This window comes from Tenrec ecaudatus, chromosome 2, assembly GCF_050624435.1.
Source record: "Tenrec ecaudatus isolate mTenEca1 chromosome 2, mTenEca1.hap1, whole genome shotgun sequence".
NCBI lineage: Eukaryota > Metazoa > Chordata > Mammalia > Afrosoricida > Tenrecidae > Tenrec > Tenrec ecaudatus.
This window is the reverse complement of record NC_134531.1, coordinates 168240634-168261961: the sequence shown is the minus strand read 5'-3', so window position 1 is coordinate 168261961 and position 21328 is coordinate 168240634. Positions and strand designations below refer to the sequence as shown.

At 47.5% G+C, this 21328-nt stretch overlaps 1 protein-coding gene across 1 annotated transcript in view; it reads left to right on the top strand.

Moving 5' to 3' along the window:
* ADAM19 (ADAM metallopeptidase domain 19) overlaps positions 1-21328 on the top strand; it is a 118561-nt gene that overhangs the window by 75933 nt on the left and 21300 nt on the right. Inside the window, exons 8-14 of the mRNA XM_075541894.1 lie at positions 2039-2110; positions 5668-5834; positions 7696-7780; positions 9005-9144; positions 11189-11366; positions 14489-14578; positions 19533-19728. Coding sequence (XP_075398009.1) covers positions 2039-2110; positions 5668-5834; positions 7696-7780; positions 9005-9144; positions 11189-11366; positions 14489-14578; positions 19533-19728 — 928 coding nt within the window. The remainder of the gene's footprint in view (positions 1-2038; positions 2111-5667; positions 5835-7695; positions 7781-9004; positions 9145-11188; positions 11367-14488; positions 14579-19532; positions 19729-21328) is intronic.

Genomic DNA, 21328 nt, shown 5'->3' with positions numbered 1-21328 from the left:
GCAAGCAGAAGACTTTCAGAACACCCCCAGAATGGGAGGGACTCGGAGCCTCACCTTTCTACTCCCATGCGTCAGACCAGTTGGACAAATAGTGACTACTAGCCAGATCCAGCCTACATTCTGTTTTCATAAATAAAGTTTTATTAGAACAAGCCATGTCCATTGGTTTATGTGTTGCCCAGGGCAAGGTTTCCAACATATTCGGTGCTGACTCCCCCTGTAGGTGGTCCTGGACAAACAAGACAGTATGTCCCTTAAACAATGGCCGGCATTACCGGACAGTTGTTGGAATATAAGGCTCGTCTACGAGGGAGCTTCACAAAGTTCATGGGGGAAGTTCCATTTGTTTTGTTCCCTTGTTTTATGAACTTTTTGATGCTTTTTCCTATTTTGAAGATGTGGACCTCTCACCCTGATATTACAATATTTCCTATGTGAATGGAAATGCTGGGACACTTTCTGTGAAGGGAGATCGATTTAGAAATGGGATGGGCCTATGACGAGACACTTCAGGGCTAACCCCTTGGGGGGACTGAAGTCACCGGGCTCTGCATTTAATTTAACTTGGTAGAAAGCAAGAGTGAAGGTGAGATTCTTTTCAAACTCAGGATGGTGTTTCCAGGAAGCCTAGGAAAATCCCAAAGCAGGGAGAGAATGGGGAAACTGTGTCTATCTTCCCAGGCAGGGCTGGGACACAGCCCATCTAAACAAATATCCCAGGGTGTTTTAGTTGGCTGTCCTTGTGTTTGGCCTGGATATTCTTGTAGGATGGGGCGAGGAAGGAAGCGTGAAGGGTTCTGATTGAAGTGGCCTGTGCAGTATGGATGCAACCTAAGTGGGTTCACAGATTCCCTATAACAATGGTCATCGGTGTGCGTTGACATGTCAGTTGTAACATATGTTACCTTTCCACTGTGGTGCTAATGACTGGATCGTTGTAGAGGGAAGAGATCGCAGTCCTTTGAGGCTGCATTGACCAGCATGAGACATTCAAACGGAAATGACCTTTCACTGTTACACTGCCAGTAGACCTCTTAATCAAACCTTAATCAAGTCTCAGAATTCTCACCGCAGAAGCACAAGCAGGCAAGGCCAGTTGATCTGTGTGCCATGCGAAGCTGAAGCCTCCCAGCCGTTGTCGCCAAGATCTTTGCCGGCACCCGTTGTGTCATTTCCACGCTGCCCGTTGTGGTTGTTTCTGTGCGTGTTTTCTCAACAGGGTTTCCTAGCCCATCTGAAATTGCATACTCTTTAATTACAGGATCCATCCGTTGTTGTTTCTGGTCCTCTCTCTGTTTTCATTGCAGTCCAAGATCTCTCAAAATTTGTTATCCTACCTAGTGCCAAGCACAATGCTTTGCACACAGCAGGGGTCAGCAACTCTTTGACCAGTATTGATTGTCCTGCACAATGAGATCTATACGTGACTTCCTGTGGGAGTGATGACCAAGACAAAGATCAGGGAGTCCCTCTTCTAAGCCCGGAAGGAGTTTGTGAGAGACTTAACACATTAGAAGATAAGAGAACAAAATGTACTTCAAGGGGATGAGAAAGATATTTCAATTCATGCACAATTGTTGCATGCCTACTTTGGGCTCAAACTGAGTCCTGGTGGTTTAGTGGCTAAGGGTTGAGTTGCTAACCACAAGATCAGCAGTTCAAAACCACCAGCTGCTCCACAAGAGAAAGATGAAGTTTTCTACTCCCGTAAAGAGTTACCACTTCAGAAATCCACAGGGAATAGTTCTATTCTGCCCGAGAGGATCATTAGGAGTTGGTGTTGACTTGAATGCAGTGAGTTCCTTCCATGTAGTTTACTGTGTCTCTACTGAGTGAGGAGCTGGGAATCTTGAGATGCAAGAGACCCAGGCTTTGCCCTTCCAGAGTGGAAACTGTTGCCTGGAAGATCGTTGTATAAAATGTCTGATTTCAGAAGCTAAAAGAAATGAATTATTCAAAGATGGAGCACATATGGGGCACAGGAAAGGTTGGTGGGAGAGGTTCTGGGATCTCACCAGGCTTTGCTTGTTCCCTTTAGTTTCAGAAGAACCGACTAGACCATGAAGCCACCAAACACAAACTCATAGAGATCGCCAATTATGTTGATAAGGTAAGACCAGATCTGTATTTGTGGGAGAGATGCCAGCCCCTCAGAGAGGCTACAGAACAGGAGATTGCGTGACCCCTGAGCTACTCTCCGCCAGACTAACCTCCGCAGCCAGTTTCTGAACGAGAATGAGGGATGACACGAAGGAGGCTCTGGAAGAACCTTCACAACGCTCTGGACTGTGCTGCTCTGAGGCAAGGACCTCGTCTTTGGGTTGCAAAGTTTTTGTTGGCTTTGTTAGGTAACTTGTGAGATTGAGTTGGCCTCAACCAGTCGCTTTCTATATATTTTTTTCTGATGGACTCCTTTTTTAAGATGAAATCTTATGCTAGTGGCTGATAGAGAGATGAGACCCCAGAGCGCTGGCCTTCCGACTCCTTCCCCTCACCCCTGAGGTGGCTCCTGAAGGAACTAGGACATGGTGGAGCCCATTTTTAAAAAATCATGACTTTTAAAATTCTTTACGGTCCCTTCTAGGGATAAAGTTCAAGAATGCTGGGATTCGGGAGGGAATTGAGATAGGTCAGGGGTGGGTAGGTCATCATGCTTGGTAAAGTACTGGGCCAGTGAAAAAGAGGAAGACCTTCGACAAGATGGGTGAAAACAGTGGCTGCAGGCATGGGTTCAAACGTATGACCCATTGAGAGGGTGGCACAGGACTGGCACCCTGTTTCATTCTGTTGTACCCAGGGTCAGAGCTGACTCAACAGCACCTAACAAGACCAATGGGATGGAAGAGGTCTGCCGCCGCAGAGTAAAGAAGTGGTTGAGGCCAGCCTGCATGGTCTCTATCTGTGAAACAGCTCTGAAATGATTTACTTCCTCTTAGGAAGCTGGATGATAACATTTTTCATCCAGGCTCTTGTCCAACACGCTCTTAGGAAATAGCCAAGTACTTCAGTTTTACTAGAGCAGGCTGGTTTAGGACTTGGAGATATTGGTGTTGTAGTGCAGAATGCAGACAAACAGGTAGCCTAGAATGAAAATGATCTCTTGACATCGTCAGGGTGTAGTGTAAAATAGTGGGTTTTCACATTCATGGAATTGTAAGTGTCTCTAAGGATTTGATACAATTACTGTGCAATTTCAGAGCATTTCTAGAACTCCCTGAGTCTGGGCCTGCTAGGGAGATGCCTGGATTCCAAGTCTAAAGGGGAAGTCATGTTTTCCGAGAGACGAAATGAATGGGTCTAAAGATTCTTGGGTGAAGTCTCTGAAGCTATTGGTTGGGAGACTCAGTGCTTTAGCTGGTTTTGGAAACGCAGCTCAGTGTCAAGTGACAGTCAGACACTGACATTTTCAGTAAGAAAAGACTCTTGGGACACAGTCCCTTGGGGACCTTATTCTCGCTTCTCTGTCTAGCTTTCAACTTATTCAACAACAGCATTGGTGTGACACTATAACCCAAACATTCTCAGCATCTGGGAAAACACGAAAGCTTGTTTCCCTGGTGACTGTCCAGGGGGAAAATCCTGCTGCCAGCAAAATAGCACCTATTGTTCTCGAGATCCAACAGGTGTGAGACTTGGCCGGGGTCTCCCCTTTGTGAACTTTCCAGCTGGTCTGGGTGACAGACTCAAGGATGCTGATGAAACATGGAGGGAGAAGAGAGGCACCCCTTGCATGGAGCCACCTGCCTTGCTGGGAAGCAGTCTTGGTTTTCGCTCCAGCTGCTAGTTTCTCCCCTTTAGAGCAAAGGAATCGGGAGAAAGAGGAGGGTTTCTCTTCCTGTTAAGTGTTCCAGTCTCGGAAACCCACAGGCTCAGTGCTCCCTTGCTTGTCGGGTTGCTAGGAGTCAGAATGAACTTGATGGCAGTGAGTTTGCCCCAGAAGTTTGTGGAGAGTGCAGGAGACACACCTGTTTCTCTCAGAGTTGTGATCCCGCAACTCGAGTGGAATTATTATTGAACTAAAACTGGAATGAACTACACTAATTTCATGACTCAATCAAAAATATTTTTCCTGAACTGTTTCCTAGTGAAGCAAGTTCAAGTTGGGATCTGAACCCTTTTATCTAGAACGATTGACCTGAAATGAAACAGGAACCCAACAATCGCCTGTGACATGAACTGGTTCTCTGCCTCCCTAAGTCTGGGGCCCATCTTTGACCATAACTTCTCAGAGCAAGTTGATTTGGGCTGGGGGGATCAATACCTCCGCCCTTAAATTGTGTAGTGTCATGAGTGGGCTTTGAGTTCATGTAATCTGGACCTTTATCTTGGCTCCACTAACTTCGTGCTGAGATTTTGGGCACCTTATTGAGCTTCTCTGTACCTCTGTGCTTAGCGCCCTGGAAGTGCTTGATAAACATTGGTGTTGTGCTTATTATTCTTAACTGGGCAGCAGGTGCCCATTTTGGATTAAAATAGTAGTATCTCTGTTCACGTGACCTGTTGCCATGGTTAGCATCTCACCGTAAGCTAGTCAAAGGATCCCTTGTGGTTGTAGCTTCATGCTCTATGGCTTAGCTTTAAAGAGAACCCTGTTCCTGTTTATCAGCATATGAGATGAAAGGCCCCCTGTCATAAGGCTTGACTATAGCTCGAGTCTTAACGAGCCAGGCAGTTAGATCGCACAGATAGCACTTCAGCATCTCTGGGCTGGAAAGAACCCAGATGACTGTCCAGGACCTTTGTCACTCTGATGCTTGAAACTCCCTTCTGGTATTCTTGGCCAAATCTGAATATCTCTAATGGTGGGGAAGGAACGTTTTGAGAGGAAGCATGTCCTCTCACTTGTATCTGTATACCATTGCTCCCGAAATGAATGGGAGACTCTCTGCAATAAAACATTCGCATGTATTTGGGTATACTGGTTCAATGCATACTAGTCAGCAATTTAGCAACGTCTCTTCAGTGGCATCGGTTACACTTGCCACGGTATGGCAGTGTCCTCATTATGTCTGTCTGGTTGTTCTCTTTCCATTATTCTAGCTTCCCTGCATTTTCTGCCCTTTTCATTTTTGCTTTAGGGTTGACTGGTCTCACAGAGATGCTTTTGCTCTTTTCAAGGGGTACAGTACTCATAGGTGAAACTCTATGTTATGAGCTAGTCTGTTATTGACCTGCAAGATGATCACTGGGAGTTGAGTCAGTTCAAACTTTAGAGGGTCCCTCAGGGTGATAGTCTCCGAGTTCCTCTAGCCTCTCCTGGTCCACTAAGTCTCTGCGTTGTTGTTTTTTTTAATTGTTTAAGAATTTGAGCTTTGCTCTACAATGATCTCCCATTCTACCTGGGACCACCTATTGTGCTCCTGGCTAGAATGGTCAGTCGTGGGCTCTGCTCTTTTGCAAGGACAAGTAGTGGATCAGGACCTGCTCTACTCCAGCAGTATCATGTTACCCTAACTGGTAACATCTTCAAAGACCCCATTTACCAATGAGATCACAGCCACAGATGCCAGGGCTTAAGGCACAGGTCTATCTGTAACACTCCAAGGGCCTGGAGGTTCATGGGAAAGAGAAATCTCGATCTGTGCTCCAAGCTCTGGGGCTCAAAGGAGGCTCAAGAATTCCAGGTGGTGCTGACAGATCATGTGTCTTTTCTCTCGGTGCTTTCAGTTCTACCGTACCTTCAACATCCGGATTGCCCTCGTAGGCTTGGAAGTATGGACCCATGGAAATATGTGTGAAGTTTCCGCGAATCCATATTCCACCCTCTGGTCATTTTTGAGCTGGAGACGCAAGCTATTCATCCAGAAGAAACATGACAACGCCCAGTTAATCACGTAGGTAGCCCTTGCCCTAGGTGTTGTGGTGGTGAGTGGTGCACAGCAAATCGCTAATCTCTGTCTGCAGTACAGGTGTTCAACATTGCCTTCCTCATTCCCTGAGGATAAGGATTGGTGCCTGACCATCTTGATACTGTGTTCCAGACATTCAGTGTTTGTCATACCTGTGCTCTGTGTCTAGCCTACCCTGGAAAAGGCTTTTAAAACCTAACAGATAACAAGCCCAAGAAGTGTTCACAACCTAGATGGGTAGATTAGCCTGGGGTGTGTTCAGAGGATCTGAAACCATTGAGTACGTGTTTTGAAATGGGCTGCTTTGATACAGACTTTGTGAGAGACTGGTTTTGATCTTTGTGGCTCTCTGATCTGGAACACGAGCAGCCATCCCCAACACAAGCTCAAGAAAGAGGCCTCCTTATGTCGTCCAGGAGCTCAGGGCGGAGTGTCTTAGAGAGTTCTAGTAGGAGGTTGTGCCAGAGCTCTCTGTTGGCTGCGCGGAAGACACCGGTAAGGGGTTGTATTAGATGTTCTTCTCTCTGGAGGGGGTTAGTGGAGAGAACAGCCCTTGATAGGGGCCCTAGGGGGACATGAAGTTTTCCTGAGGGCGATCATTTGCTATTTATTAGTGTTGTTGCCACGGGTATTTTGAAAGAGTTAAACAAAAGGCACATATGATATAAAATCATTTTTCTTCTGTTCCTGAAATATATTGCCAAATAGTCACAGTTTGTCTTTGTTCACCATTGAAGAGGAGCCGAGGAAAGTAGCAGGCAGAAACCTGGACGATGTGCCGTTACCTCATGTGATACATGAACCTAGGAAGAGACTTGGGGTACCAACACATTTGACATGAGCTCCCAGAAGTACATGGCGCCCTGTTTGGGGCAAGAGTAGGACCACAAAACAGGTTCATAAAAGAGCCAGTAGGGCTTCAAATAGACTTGCATGTCGGTTGCAAATGCCTTCGCAGCATGTTCTTCTAAAGGGCAGTTGCCTTGAATTCAGGAGACGTGGATTAATCACCCATTGTGTCTCATTGTATGCTAGTCTCAGTCCCCTCAAAGCACACAGACTCGACTCTCAAAGATTCCTAGATAAGAAGACAAACATGAAAACACAAGAATATCACATAATGAATGTTCACATGGATCCTTAAGTTAAATCGCATATTTGTGGCAGCCAGGAAAACACCAGTATTTTAATTATCCCGCCCTCCCAACCCTGGCTACTTACAGCTGAGAGAGGGATGTTTTCAGTAAGTGGGGTAGGAGAGGAGGTTTGTTGGCAGTTGGCAGATTAGGGTTGCAATAGAAAAACAGAAGCAGAAATATCTCATTCTTGCCCACAGCTGCACTTTGTGAGGTTCCTGATGGGACACATCTGTTTCCTTGGGTCTAGCATTATGTGGGGATGAGGCATCTCTCTCTCACACACACACGCACACACAACCGGGGACACTGGCATGGAACGTGGCAGCTGCTGGAAGTGACCATGATTCACTTCAGATTGTGAGCTGTGTGCCCCCCACCAGCTCCTCCGTCTGACCTTTTCCTGTTTCACAGGAATGGGAGGCAGGTTTGCCGGCCCTTCCCATTTCCTGCCAGGCTTTGGGAACACTCGCGAGAAAATGGCTCTTTCCCCCTCTCTCTGCTTCCCTGCAAGAGTGTGGAGGCGGTGAGCGGTGTGGTGATCTGGATGTTGTCAAGGTCACCTGGGTGGCAGGGTCTCCTCACGTGGGAATGTTCTGGAAGGCCTGTAGGACTGAGGAGCACCAGCTGCCCACTTGCTCTGAGGCACAAAGAACAGCCCTGTCAGCCTCCAGTAGGGTCACTCCCTCTCCTCTCCCCTCCTTCCGCAGGGGCGTGCCCTTCCACGGCACCACCATCGGGCTGGCCCCGCTCCTGGCCATGTGCTCTGTGTACCAGTCGGGAGGTATCAACATGGTGAGTCTCAGCCAGCATGCTACTGTGGCACAAGGTGACAAAATGCCCTCACAAGGCAGATCATCTTGCATAAAGCCAGTCAATACTTATTAATACGGGGGGGGGGGGGGTAAAAATCTTGGACACAAAGCCAGCCAGTTTCTTGAAATGGAACCATTAAGAGTCTAAGGGCTGCCATTCCCCAGGAGAGAGTTTTCATTCATTATAGTTTATCCTCGATTTTCAAGCTCAGATAAGCACCCTGAAGCCATTAGATGAAGACATCGATAAATCTCTCCTATGTACCAAACCAGAGGCTGGGGAATCGCAGGATAATAGAGATGACAGTGTTTTTGTTTCAAATATTAAAGTCATGCTTAGGAGTTACTGTCTTCTTCTGAGATTCCCTCTGCCTTGAGGGGATGCTATGAGTCTTCATTTCTAGCCTATAAGTCACTGTCAAGGTGGCCTGGTTTCCATCTGTTGGTCCATCCCTCCACCTAGCTAGTGTTTACTATCAAATGAGTAGTTAGTGACAAGTGTAGCTTAGGCGTCGCAAGCACAGGTTCAAGAGTCAGAATCCAGTAGATTCTGATAGCAAATATGGTTTGGGGGCAAGTGAATGTATTTCCTCCATTGTAAAATAGAAACAGGAATTTAACAATTTATCATTTGAGGGTTAGAATGAGAATTATCATGTAAGAAACACATCAAGGTGTTTAGGAAATCTATTCTTGCTGCTTCCATTCTATGCTGCTCTGTTCTACCTTTTTCTTCCTCCAATTTCTGAACTTTTGTTTGTTTTTGTTAAGCACCAGGCACCGTGCTAGGTGCTGGGCCTGGCCTGCATCTTCTATCACAGGCTCTCTGAGAAAGCCCTGGGCCAGAAGCATTGGCTGTTTGGCTTGTGTGGTATTTCCAGGGCCCGCTCTCTTATATCCTGAAGAGCTCCATGTTAAGAAGAAGAGAGGGACAATCACACTCCATCATGCATTCAGAACATATTCATCGATTAGGGACTCTGTGGGTGGGTTAGATGTGTCTCCAGCCTCCAGGAACTCAGGCCTTTGGCTTCCTAATTAACACTCCTGGTGGATTAGATCCTCCTGCGCACAGCTGGTGTGGAATGCCTCCTTGCTGGGCCTCCCATGGAGCCTGTGGCCCGCAGCAGTGCTTGGAGAAGGAACCAGCCAGGAGGTGGATGGTGGGGGTCACTCCCTTGTCATGCACTTTCTCTCTGAGCAGGACCACTCTGAGAATGCCATTGGCGTGGCTTCCACCGTGGCCCATGAGATGGGCCACAACTTTGGCATGAGCCACGACACTGAGGAGTGCTGCTCGACCAGCGCAGCCGATGGTGGTTGCATCATGGCCGCTGCCACCGGGTGAGTCAAGCCGAAGACGCCCAGAGGATGGGGACGGGCGGATGGGCAGGCCGGCAGACGGGCGGATGGGCGCAGTCTAACCAATATGACTCAGGGTTCCTCCCAGCTGGAGTCACTCGTATTCTTTTGATGGGGCCTTGGGAACGAAATGTGGTTTTTACAACAAAGAAATTGGATGAGGACTGAGGAGTCAGGTGTGAGGACCAGGCACTGGGCCCTTAAGATATTTTATTTCGGTCTAAAAACCTTTGGCTGTAAAATTAGCTTGAATGCATGTAAAATTAGCTTATTTTCTTATATTTTTTCATAAATATTTAATGAGGACCCTTAACATTTTTTACAGGAAAAATATTGATAAAAAAGCATGTCCACTCCACGTTTTCTACATGTTCAGTTTAACGAGCGTGGGCACCTTCTTTGCACTGTCTCGCCCTTCCAGCTCTCCCATATTTCAGCCCCGTCACTTTGCCTTTCTGCCCCCTAGATGCCTCCTGGGTTTCGGAGTCACTGCTGCCCATTTGATCTCAGGTGCCCTCAAAGGGGCAGGGTTGACAGCCCCTTTGATGACTTGCTGTCCAGATTCCTAATGAATTCCAAATCCCACTGCTCCCAGGAGGCAAACATTCCTTGCTAGTTGAGATAAAGGGTTGTTTAGTTCACAGATGACTTCAAAGCTGAAGGATTAGCTCTGGGTTACCTCAGTCTCAATGGTTCCAGTAAGTCTAGTTTCTGTTAGAAGCTCTGGTCCACTGCTCTCCTCCTTTTTTTAAAAAAAAATCAAGATCCATCTATTGGACCAGATGAGGCATCTTTTTGATAACAGCCACCTTGATGCTGATGGAGCCCAGACTTGGTGGGAAGCCTGATGGGCCTCCAGAACAAAGAGAAGGGAGGAGGGCATCCTTACACCCCCACACTGCCTTCGTCCTGAGGAAGGACAAGGCAGATGCATCATCTCTTCTATGACCATGAGGAATTTTTTAAAACCAGAATATTGAAAGACAAATTCTGGCCTTTGTTCTAAAGACTTATATCCTCGTACAGAGTACTCGGTTCTTCAAGATTTGAGGGGGAGATTTCCCGGGGGGAGTGTATGTTCTCCCTACCCCAAACCCTTCTTAACTGACTGCCACTGAGTCAGGTCTGACTCACGGCCACCTTATAGGACAGGGTAGACCCATCCCAGTGAGCTTCCACTGTTTGGGGGAGTAGAGAGCCCTGTCTGTCTCCCATGGAGCAGCTGGTGGTTTAAACGACTGAGCGCAGCCCAGCTCATAATGACTACACCACCACGGTTTGTTAAAGCCTGCCAATGGCTTTTAGAGAATGCATTTCCCCGTCTCCAAGAGGAAGTGCAGCTTTATTGGAAACCCAGTGCTTTTCCATCCCTTCTTGTCCGGGACACACCAAGAATGACGTTATCCACGCAAGCTCCATGGGCCATTTCTGTACCAACACATAGTTAATCTGAGCTTGTGGTGACTCCGAGCTCACCCCTTTTACTTCCAATCCAAAAATATATCTGAAGACAAATGATTGAGTGTTCTCTTAATTACAATTTCAATTGGTTTCTAATGTAAGTAATTTAGGGGTCAGGTCACCAGCCTGTGACTTTGGCTTTTTGTCTTGGTGCTGTCTCCTATGAAAATGGCCACCTAATAGCACCTTCAGGAAAGATTCAAGCTGATTTGAGAACAAGTATTTTATTCATTAGTTTAAGCCTTAAGAGACCTTTTGAAATACACTTGTAACACTTTTCTTATTGCAGTTTTTTCATACAAAGAGTAGAATTGGCTACTTTTAATCCTCAAATATTGCTCCTCCATGCAGAGTGAGGGGGCAGGAAGCATCTAGCTGGTGAATAGTTTCTCATTAAGGATGAAGGCGTTCTAAGCTAGCGTGTCGGTGATCGTTCTAATGGGGTGCAATGTCCGGCATGGACTGTGGGGCTGCAGTCCAGGAAGAAATATCGCCTTCCCAGGGAGCAGGATTGATAGTGATCCAGACTCCCAACGAATGAATTCCAAACCTCGTTCCCTTCCAGGCATCCCTTTCCCAGAGTGTTCAATTGGTGCAACAGGAAGGAACTGGAAAGGTATCTGCAGTCAGGTGGTGGGATGTGTCTCTCCAACATGCCAGACACCAGGACGCTGTACGGAGGTCGGAGGTGTGGAAATGGCTACCTGGAAGAAGGGGAGGAATGTGACTGTGGGGAGGAAGAGGTAAGCCAGCATGGTGGGGTAGTGGGAGGGGAAGGGCAGTCCTCTCAGAACTCAAGATCGAGAGAAAGCAGCAGTTTAGAGGTTCCTTAAAAAGTTGACCCTGGGTGCCCGGCTATCAAAAGAGATAGTGACTGGGGTCTTAAAGACTTTAAGATAAATAAGCGGCCATCTAACAGATGGCTCAGAAGCAACAAAGCCCACATGGAAGAACACACCAGCCTGGGTGATCGAGTGGTCCTGAAGAGATCAGTTACCAGGCATCAAAGAACAAAAAATCATATCATTGGCTGCACACCTCCATGATACGATCGCCGAAGACAAATGGGTGCATAAGCAAAGAAAGCTGATGGTGCCCGGCTATCAAAAGAGATAATGTCTGGGGTCTTAAAGGCTTGAAGGTGAACAAGTGGCCATCTAGCTCAGAAGCAATAAAGCCCACATGGAAGAAGCACACCAGCCGGTGCGATCACGAGGTGCCAAAGGGACCAAGTATAAGGCATCATGCAAAAAATAAAAAAGAATATATGTGTGTGTGTGTCTATACCATAGTGAATGAAGGGGGAAGTGCAGAGTGGAGACCCAAGGCCCAAGTGTCGAGCACTGGAGATCCCCTCACAGAGGGGTTTAGGAGAGGAGACGGGTCAGTCAGGGTGCGATGTAGTACCGATGAAGAACACAGCTTTCCCCCAGATCCTGGATGCTTCCTCCCCCCAACTACCATGATCCGAATTCTACCTTGCAGGACTGGATAGAGCAAAGGTTGTACACTGGTGCATATAGGAGCTGGAGGCACAGGGAATCCAGGGTGGATGATACCTTCAGGACCAGGGATGTGAGGGGCGAGGCTGGGAGAGTGGAGGGTGAGTAGGTTGGAAAGGGGGAACTGATTACAAGGATCCACATGTGACCTCCTCCCTGGGAGATGGACGGCAGAGAAGGGGGGGAAGGGAGACTCCAGATAGGGCAAGATATGACAAAAATAACAATCTGTGGATTATCAAGGGCTCTTGAGGGAGGGGGGAGCAGGGAGGGAGGGGAAAAAAAAAGAGGACCTGATGCAGAGGGCTTAAGTGGAGAGCAAATGCTTTGAGAGTGATTTTAGGGCAAAGAATGTACGGATGTGCTTTATACAATTGATGTATGTATATGTGTGGATTGTGATAAGAGTTGTATGAGCCCCTAATAAAATGTTTAAAAAACAAGTTAACCCTGGGACTGCCGACTGACCCCCAATTCCATCTTCAGTATACTACTCAGGACGCCTGAAAGCAGCTGCGTGCACAGCCATATGCACATGGTGTTTACTGCAGCACGAAGGGTGGGAATAACCTGAGTGCCATCGGTGGATGAGTGAAAGAACACACTGGGATGAGTACACATAACGGAGTCCTATTCTGTGACCAAGGGAAATGAAGGCTCACGCATGCACCAGGATGCAGGAACCCCGAACACCTCACATTCAATGAAATACGTCCGTCACGAAGGACAGCTATTATGTGATCTCACGTATATGAAATAACAAGAGCAGACAGGTGCATCGAGGCCAGAGTTTATTAGTTGTCCCCGGGGTGGGAGAGGGCAGCCAGGAGTTAAGAAGCAGTGAGTTTCTGGGTGTGGTGATGGGGCCTTTGGCAGTGGTTATGAGTGATGGTTATACAACATGATTAATGTGCTTGATACCACTAACCTGTACATTCAGAAAAGGTGGAGTCATAAGACAGTTGAAAAATGCCAAGATAAAAATTAAAAATGGAGAAAATACTAACCGGAGAGGGAGGAGGAAAGAGGCACACAGACACGCAAGAGCTATGGGAAGATTCTCAATCACAGGTGTTCGTTCCTTCCTCATGGTTGTCCAAGACTCCCTCACAAGTGGGATGTGAAGAGGCCGCCTGAGGCATGGGCCATTCCCTGTCGGGGCCTGGCACCGTTTGTGTCCACAGTCAGAATGGAGTTCTCTCTGGAGTGCCTGGGTCTCACCAGGAATGCCAATCGTGGCGGCATGTTGGCGGCCTCTTCCAAAGTGGAGCTATCGACAGACTCCTGGCCCGCTTCCCCCCACCCCCCACCCCGACTGCCCTGACTTGTTCTGGTGGCCGCAACGCTGGATAGAGGGACTTAACCCTGGGCCCAAAATAACGAGCTTGGACTTTGAAGCCAGGGGAAGAGATGCTTGAAAGAGGCTGTTGGAAATGCTGTCACATCTGGAAAGGACTCCAATGCGGAAGAAGGAGTGGGCCTGTTCCTGTCTAAGCACTTTCCTTCTGACCTCCCTGCAATGCTTAACAGTAGCTCGGGACAGTCGTTTTGAGTAGAGGCACATTTTTGGAAGAAAGCAGAACTGCATAGTTTCATTACTTTGGTTTGAAAGACGAGAACATATATTTTAATATGTGGATAGCAATTTGGGGAAGAATACAGAAGTATCACTTAACTAGGGGGTGCAATTTAAAGTCCTTATTTGTGGAAAAAAAGATGGTTTGATTTTATAAGGGTAGTTGATAACTAGTTGTATAACTCTGTTTTGATTTTTTTAACCCCGTCCTGTAACTTGCATAATATAAAAGAATCAGTAGAAGACACTACTACCCACCACCATGAGTGCTGGTAGGCCCTTCAGAGAGGAGGGACTGTATGAGCATGGAGGGGTATGTTGAATGGAGGAGAAGTCTGAAAGTGGGCTCAGCAAGGTGACTTCTCCTGGGAGCAGTTATGCAAATAGTCAAACCATCTTTGAAAGCTAAAACCTGTATAAGGCAGACACCTGTCAGTGCAGGGAAGTCCAGATATGTTCCACAAAAGGAAAGTGAGGCCAGTGACAAGACTGCAAGCAGTAAACAGGTGAGACCTGGAAAACCAGGTAGCCCTGTCAAGTTCTGGCTCTCACAGATTCACTGTGTGCCGGGCGTAGTGTGCTGTCTTGGGTACCAGGGGCGAGTGTGTGTGTGTGTGTGTGTGTGTGTGTGTGTGTGTGTGTTTTTCCTGGGCTTTAGGGATGTTTGGGGCAGGGGTGGTGAAATGTAGGAGGTGGATGAAGGCTCACCCCTCTGCCTCCCTGTCTGGCACACCACCACGCCTCCCCCCCGGCCCTGCTCACACCCCAACTTTGCTGCCTCCCACAGGAATGTAACAACCCCTGCTGCAATGCTTCCAACTGCACCCTGAGGGACGGGGCGGAGTGTGCCCACGGCGCTTGCTGTCACCAGTGTAAGGTAAGGCATTTCCCTCCTTGCCCTGATTTCTGACCTGACGGCAGACTGCTCTGCTGGGATAAAGGGGTGGGGGCGGGGTTTCAATGTCTGGTCTCAGGGTAGGACGGTACTACGTGTTAGAAACTGGAGCTAGGCAGCCCCTTTGGACAAAGTCCATTATTGTCTATACTGAGCCTCAGGAGTCCCTGGGTGATGCAGTCACCCTGCTCTGCTGCTAACCACAAGGCTGAAGGTTCAAGTCTATCAGAAGTACCTTGGAAGCAAGGCCTGGTGATCTATTTCTGAAAACCACCCATTAGAAGCATAGTTCTACTGTGGCATACCTGGGTCACCAGGAGTCACAATCGATTCAACAGCAGCTGCTTTGGCTGGTGGTGTCTCAGGGGCCTCACTGGGTTTAAACCACCTGCTGGAGATGGGAGAGTGTTTCAGAGTATGTGTCCTGGGAGCGTAGGCTCGATTTAATTTGGAGCTAATAAATATCGTTACCATAGTTTTGATTGATATCAATGGACCTCTAGTTACTGTGATGAATATTTTATATATATTTCTAATCACCACAGAAGCACCATGAAATATGTATTATTATCCTCACTTTAAGATGAGAAAATTCTGACTGAGAGAGGATACTTGACTTATCCAGGATTACCCAATCCAGAAGGGTTACAGAGTCCAACTTTCTGAACCAGAAAACAAGCCAACAAACAAATGAAACAAAAACAAACAAACTAAAGGCAGGAAAACACAAACCCACAAAAACAAAAAGGTAACACATTGTCAATCATCCCCCTGGAGTATGAGGCCATTGCACTGACAGCATTATCAGTTTCTCCCGAGCCCCAGCACTTGGGACACGGTTGACATGAGGAGTCTGTGCAGGTGCAAATCCACCATGAAGCACAGCTCATGAGTCATTGTCTTGCACAGTTCAACCTCCACTCCTTTGAGCTCTGCTTGCCCTAAGCCTGGGGACTGAGGCTGGTGGGAAGGGGGGGTGGGGGCGAGAGGGCAGACTGCTTGCATTCATTTTTCTAAGTGCAGATTCCTGCCCCACAGATCAAAGTCTGTCATGTCACTGCGAGGGGGGCATCAAGGTACTAACTGTATGGTGATTCTGGGTCCCTTTCCACTGGACACCCACCAAGCTAGGGTCGCATGGACCTCCCCAACGTCCAATGACCGCCATTTCCACAGCCCTGATGTGGCCGCTCTCTGCTTTCTCTCCCATCTGAGTATCTCAGTCCTCAGCCCAAGCGTGCAGGAAACTTTGAGGTAGGGTCCAGGTCATTCAGCCAGGCCTCTGTTAAGTCATTCTGATGCAGACCTTGCAGAACCCAGGTTTCTCTGAATGGAGAGCCCACACCCTTAAATGGAGCCAGAAGACATAGTATATTCTGACTAAAATGACTATAGGCTCCCAGTCTCAGAAGCTTCAGAAATGCTGAAGAAGACAAAGTAATGGAGAGACTCTGTCCAGTGTTTTTAGAATGAGCCATTTAAGCTACAATTATTAGTCTTTCTCTGTCTAGAAGAAAGAAGAGTGAAGAAATTGAATAGGCAATGTATTGATGAGCACATCAACATCAGTCTCTATGACCCCGAAGCCAGAAGAACTAGATGATGCCCGGCTACCTTTACGAACTGCTCTTCAAGGGATCGCATTCCAAGATCCCAGATAGAGTGGGAGAATAACGTGAAAGAAAATTCAAAACCCACTCTCTCTCTCTCTCTCACTCTCACTCTCACTCACTCTCTCACACTCTCATACTCTCACTCACTCTCTCTCGCTCTCTCGCTCTCTCACTCTCTCACTCTCTCTCTCTCTCATTCCTTGATCATCAGATCAAGGAACACCTCCATTTGCAAGCTACATCACCTGTGGGACACCTAACCTGTGGACTGTGTAACTGTAACTTAAAAAAAAAAAAAAGAAAGAAAACTCAAAACCCTAAGAAAAGACCAAGCCTTACTTATTGGACAGAGACTAGTGGGATGCCCCACACCACCACCCAGAGACCGTGGCCCGTAGTCACCCTCCAGGTCTGGCAATAAATTCACCCCATTTTCAGCAAAGCCACATAGACAGGTCGGTAAGAAAAGCAATAGTAAGTAGGTACACACACCTTAGAATACCCACCCGTTTGAGATCAAAAGGGTGCAATTCTGTGGGTTCTGAGGGTTCTAAGAGGGTTCTAATAGAAGGAGCCGTAGAAACAGGAAACAGAGAAGCGGGTTAAGCCCTGTTACATCTTGAGGCTTGCAATCAGTGGTGTGAACAGGTTGTCTAAATTGTTACGTGGAAAACTCATCTACTCTGTAAACCTCCACCCAATTCACAATAAAAATATTTTTTAAAATAAAAAAATACAACAATCAGATATCACACCCCAGTATTAACAGCAAAACTTAAAGAAAAGAACACATAAAAGCAGAATGGCCGGGGAGCAGAGAGACGCAGCCCTGCTACCATGCTGCTGGGAGTAGACAAGGGCGCAGCCACTGTGCAGGGACAGTCCAGTGAAAGGACTGACCGAAGCCTTTTCTAAATGAAATCAGGCCTTCAGTTGCTTAAACCATGGGCCCAAAGGCTGATTTCTCTGGTAAAGATGATAGATTTGGGAAACAGTAAGATGGTAGTAAAACATATGAAGAAAAGAACCAGTCAGACAACTCTCACTTCTTTTCCGAGTAGAAACACCAGCCCCAATTTTCAGTGATAATCCAGAACCTTCCATAATAGAGTTATCACTGCAATAGCAAAGTGCCCATCTCATCCTGCTCATCTTTATTTTCAGAATGCATTTGTATGCTTTGTGTATTTTTAAATATATGTAGTAAAATATACCTGTAAACTTTTATGTAATGCTTCCAACTCCTAAAGCCAAATAAGGGACAGGTTCATAAAGAGAGATAACAGAAGGCTATAGGAGAACTAAACCAAATCAAACAGCACCCCTCTTATCCTCCCCCACCCCTCTCATCCTCCCCACCCCTCTTATCCTCCCCCACCCCTCTTATCCTCCCCCACCCCTCTCATCCTCCCCCACCCCTCTCATCCTCCCCCACCCCTCTCATCCTCCCCCACCCCTCTCATCCTCCCCCACCCCTCTCATCCTCCCCCACCCCTCTCATCCTCCCCCACCCCTCTTATTCTCCCCCACCCCTCTTATCCTCCCCCACCCCCAAGGTATTCTAGGTAGGCCTGAGTTGTCCGCAGCGAACCCCACTGTAAGTCGGGAACAACTTGTGCTTATGTAATATGCCATGTGATAGGATAGACTGTGTGCGTATAGAGAGGTATATAGTTGTATGTACATATCTGGGTATGGTGTCTGCTTTCTAAAATCTAAAACGACTGAAACCCACTTGGCTCCAAAGTCTTGGTGAAAGGGCTGCAGACCCATGCTTCACCTCCCATTTCCCGAGCATGCCTATGTGCCAAGTACTCTCTGAGGGTGTTGGTCCAACTCGCTTTTGCCTTGGGAAAAAGAACCCGAGAGAGCAGCATTGCTCTGCTTAGCAGATGAGGACACTGAGGCCCACCGAGGTTAAAGGAGCTGCCTAGGCCCCACCACTGGCTACGACTGGCTCCAGGCTGGCTCTTCTTCCCTTCACCCTGCACCTGGGTGGTGGCTTTGCTTCCTGCCATTTCCGCTAACACACACCACTCGTTCCCACGTGCACGGTTCATCAGGCTGAACCGCAGATGTCCTCTCTGCTGGGAGGCCCCGCAGGGGGCCAGGGGAGGGGCTCTGCTCTTGAGGTGGTCTTTCTTGCCGGGGTTAGGGAACTCCTTTGACTCAGGCTGGGCCTGGGGTTTGCCCAGGGAGGTTGTGTTGGTTGGGTCATCTTGTCTCCAACCAAGGCCTCAGAGTGAGCATGGAGATCCCCTGTCTTCCTCGGCCCCAGAGGCTCTAGTTAAGTCTCAGAATGGGTTTCCTAGAGAGAAGAATGTAGAAACCCTTAGGGCCTGAGCGCTTCCAGTCCAACTTTAGTGATGTGACTTTGGGCAACTTGCTCACCATTCATAGCCTAAATGCTTCAGCTGTCACATAAGACTGTGAATGAGATGGAGGCCTAGTGGTACAAGGGTTAAGCACCTGGCTGCTTGGTTTCTTAGTTTGAAAGAAAGACCTGGTGGTCTGCTTCCCAAAGATCCCTGACTGGAAACCCCCCCTGCCATGAAGGGTCACTGTGAGCCAGAATTAATTCAATGGCAGATGGCAACCACTGTTTAAACCAGTAGGAGAAAGATGAGGCTTCCTTCTCCCGTAAAGAATGACGGGCTCAGAAACCCACAGGAGCAGCTCTACGCTGCCTCCCAGGGTCACCATGAGTCAGCAGGGACTCTGTGGTGGGGCGTTTTATTGCTGGTCAAGTGCTTGGTAAAATACAAGCGTATGCACGCTAACTAATGGGTGCCTCTGGATATATTTGTAGACGAAGTCCAAAGGTGAATGTGGATGTGGAACTGCATGTGTGGATGGCCCTGTGTGTTTGCATGTGGGCATTTACATATGCTCGCGTGTACGGAGTAGTGAGCCTGATTCTGCCACTCTACTAACCGTGAGCCTCAGGTTGCCTCATCTGTAAAACAGGAATGATTGTGTTCATAACATGTTTTGCAAACTAATTAAGTGATATTGTGCTGGTCACTTCGTAAAATAGCTTTTATTACCAAAACACATAGAAAACTACGTGTTTTCTATCTCCTCTATGATTGATGGGAAGAGGAAATTAGTTATCATTTGTGCAAACACCTGGAACACTAGTCGTTACTATAAACATGAGAAAATTGAATGCTGGAGCTAATGGGTCTTGTGAAAAGCGCTATGAACTCATGCTGATGGGGACTGCTGATCCACAACAGTGCTGTCATCATGAGCCCTTTGCTGGGGATTGACTGTACTTCGAGGGATTGACCATATTTCTCCCCCCTCCTGCCCACCCTCAGCTGGTAGCCCCCGGTACCCTGTGTCGACAGCAGGAACGGCAGTGCGACCTTCCGGAGTTCTGCACGGGCAAGTCACCCCACTGCCCCACCAACTTCTATCAGATGGATGGTACGCCTTGTGAGGGCGGCCAGGCCTACTGCTACAATGGCATGTGCCTCACCTACCAGGATCAGTGCCAGCAGCTGTGGGGCCCTGGTAAGGAAGTCTCCCCTGGGATCTACACTTCCTCCCATCCCAGGACTTCCCGATGCACCTCTTCTCTTCATGTGTGCAGGGTAGCTCCGAATGTGGTCTTCAACATGGCACTCCCAAGATGCCACCCTTGTCGTCCCTTTGACTCAGGCTAGGTGTTCAGTGAGGGCCAGTGGGCAGTGTGTTTTCCAATTCCCTGATGCTTTAAATTCTCGACGTGGATCAATGGAGAAGGCTAGTCCAACCAGAAAATGGACAGGGAGTGGAGATAGAAAAGGAAATCCCAATGTCCCACAGACTGTGAAAATATATTTAACCTTACTCATTTTAAGGGATAGGAGCTGTCATCTATCAGATTGGCAAAGACTGAAACATTGGATGTTGTTTGATAATCTAATGTTGAAGTGGTGTGGGAAAACACACAGGTGCAACTCCTATGGAAAGCCACCTGGGGTATCAGAATTTCAAGGACATGTATCATTAGCCCTATCAACCCCACTCCTTAGGATACTGTACTTTCATATATACCTGTACATGAAGATATGGCCTTCGGAACGTTCATTGCAGTGTTGCTGATATTGGCAGTACCAACTATACTTCCTTTGGTAGGGGACCAATGAGATTAACTGTGGTACATCTACGCAGTGGAGCACTAGACAGCTGAGTAAAAGGAGGCTGCTCTATGGGTGCTGAATTAAATCAGCACTCATCAAAGTGTTGATTGAAAACTGCGTGGCAGAGAGTATGGCTATGTTCTCAGTCTTTGTTAGGCAGGTTTTCTCTAGAAGATGCACAAGAAATGGCTATTGCTGGTGACTTCTTCAGGATGTAGAGGAATAGAAACTGGATGCCTCGGAAGTGAAATTGAAGATAGCTGTTTTATGCCTTTGAGAGTGTGTGCATGTATTACTTATTTATCAAAGTCCTGAAATGGAGTCACGACCTGTGTTCTCCTGGTGGCTTTGTTATGAGGGCAATGTTAGCCTCAGAGAATGAATGCAGAAGGAAGTGCTTGCTGCCTCCCCTTCGCTGTTTCGGAAAAGCTTGAGAAGGATTGAAGTCACCTGCTCTGTACATCCCCGGTTGACTTTCTTGGGAAGCCAGCCAGCCTGGGACTTTTCTTTTGTTGAGGTGTTTGATTCCTGAGTCGATCTCTTCTTTCATGTCATTCCTTCTTACTCTTTCTTCGTAAGTCCACGGAGGAAGGAAGTTCATGTGTTTCTAGCAGCATGTCCATTTCCTTTCCTGATCTAATGTGGTGCCATGGGATTGTTCATGATCTTGTCGTATGGTCCTTTTCATCCTTGTAGGCGATTGTGATGTCCAAATGATCTCCAGTAGAGAATAGGCTTAGCCTAAAACGCGCACAGACAGGAACCCTCAACAAAGTAGTGTGCCGTGCTGATGGGAGCTGGTGGCTCTCAGGAGGCTTGGGTGAGGAGGTGGGAGTGGAGTCATCTGATAGGCTTTCATGAAGAAGTGGCTGAGTATTCTCCCCTGCCCCTCCCCCCCAAGCCTTCTAAACTTCCAAGATTTTACTAATAACATAAGGGTAAGTAAAAAAAATTGCTATATAATCATAGAAACTTTCATTAAGGAAAAA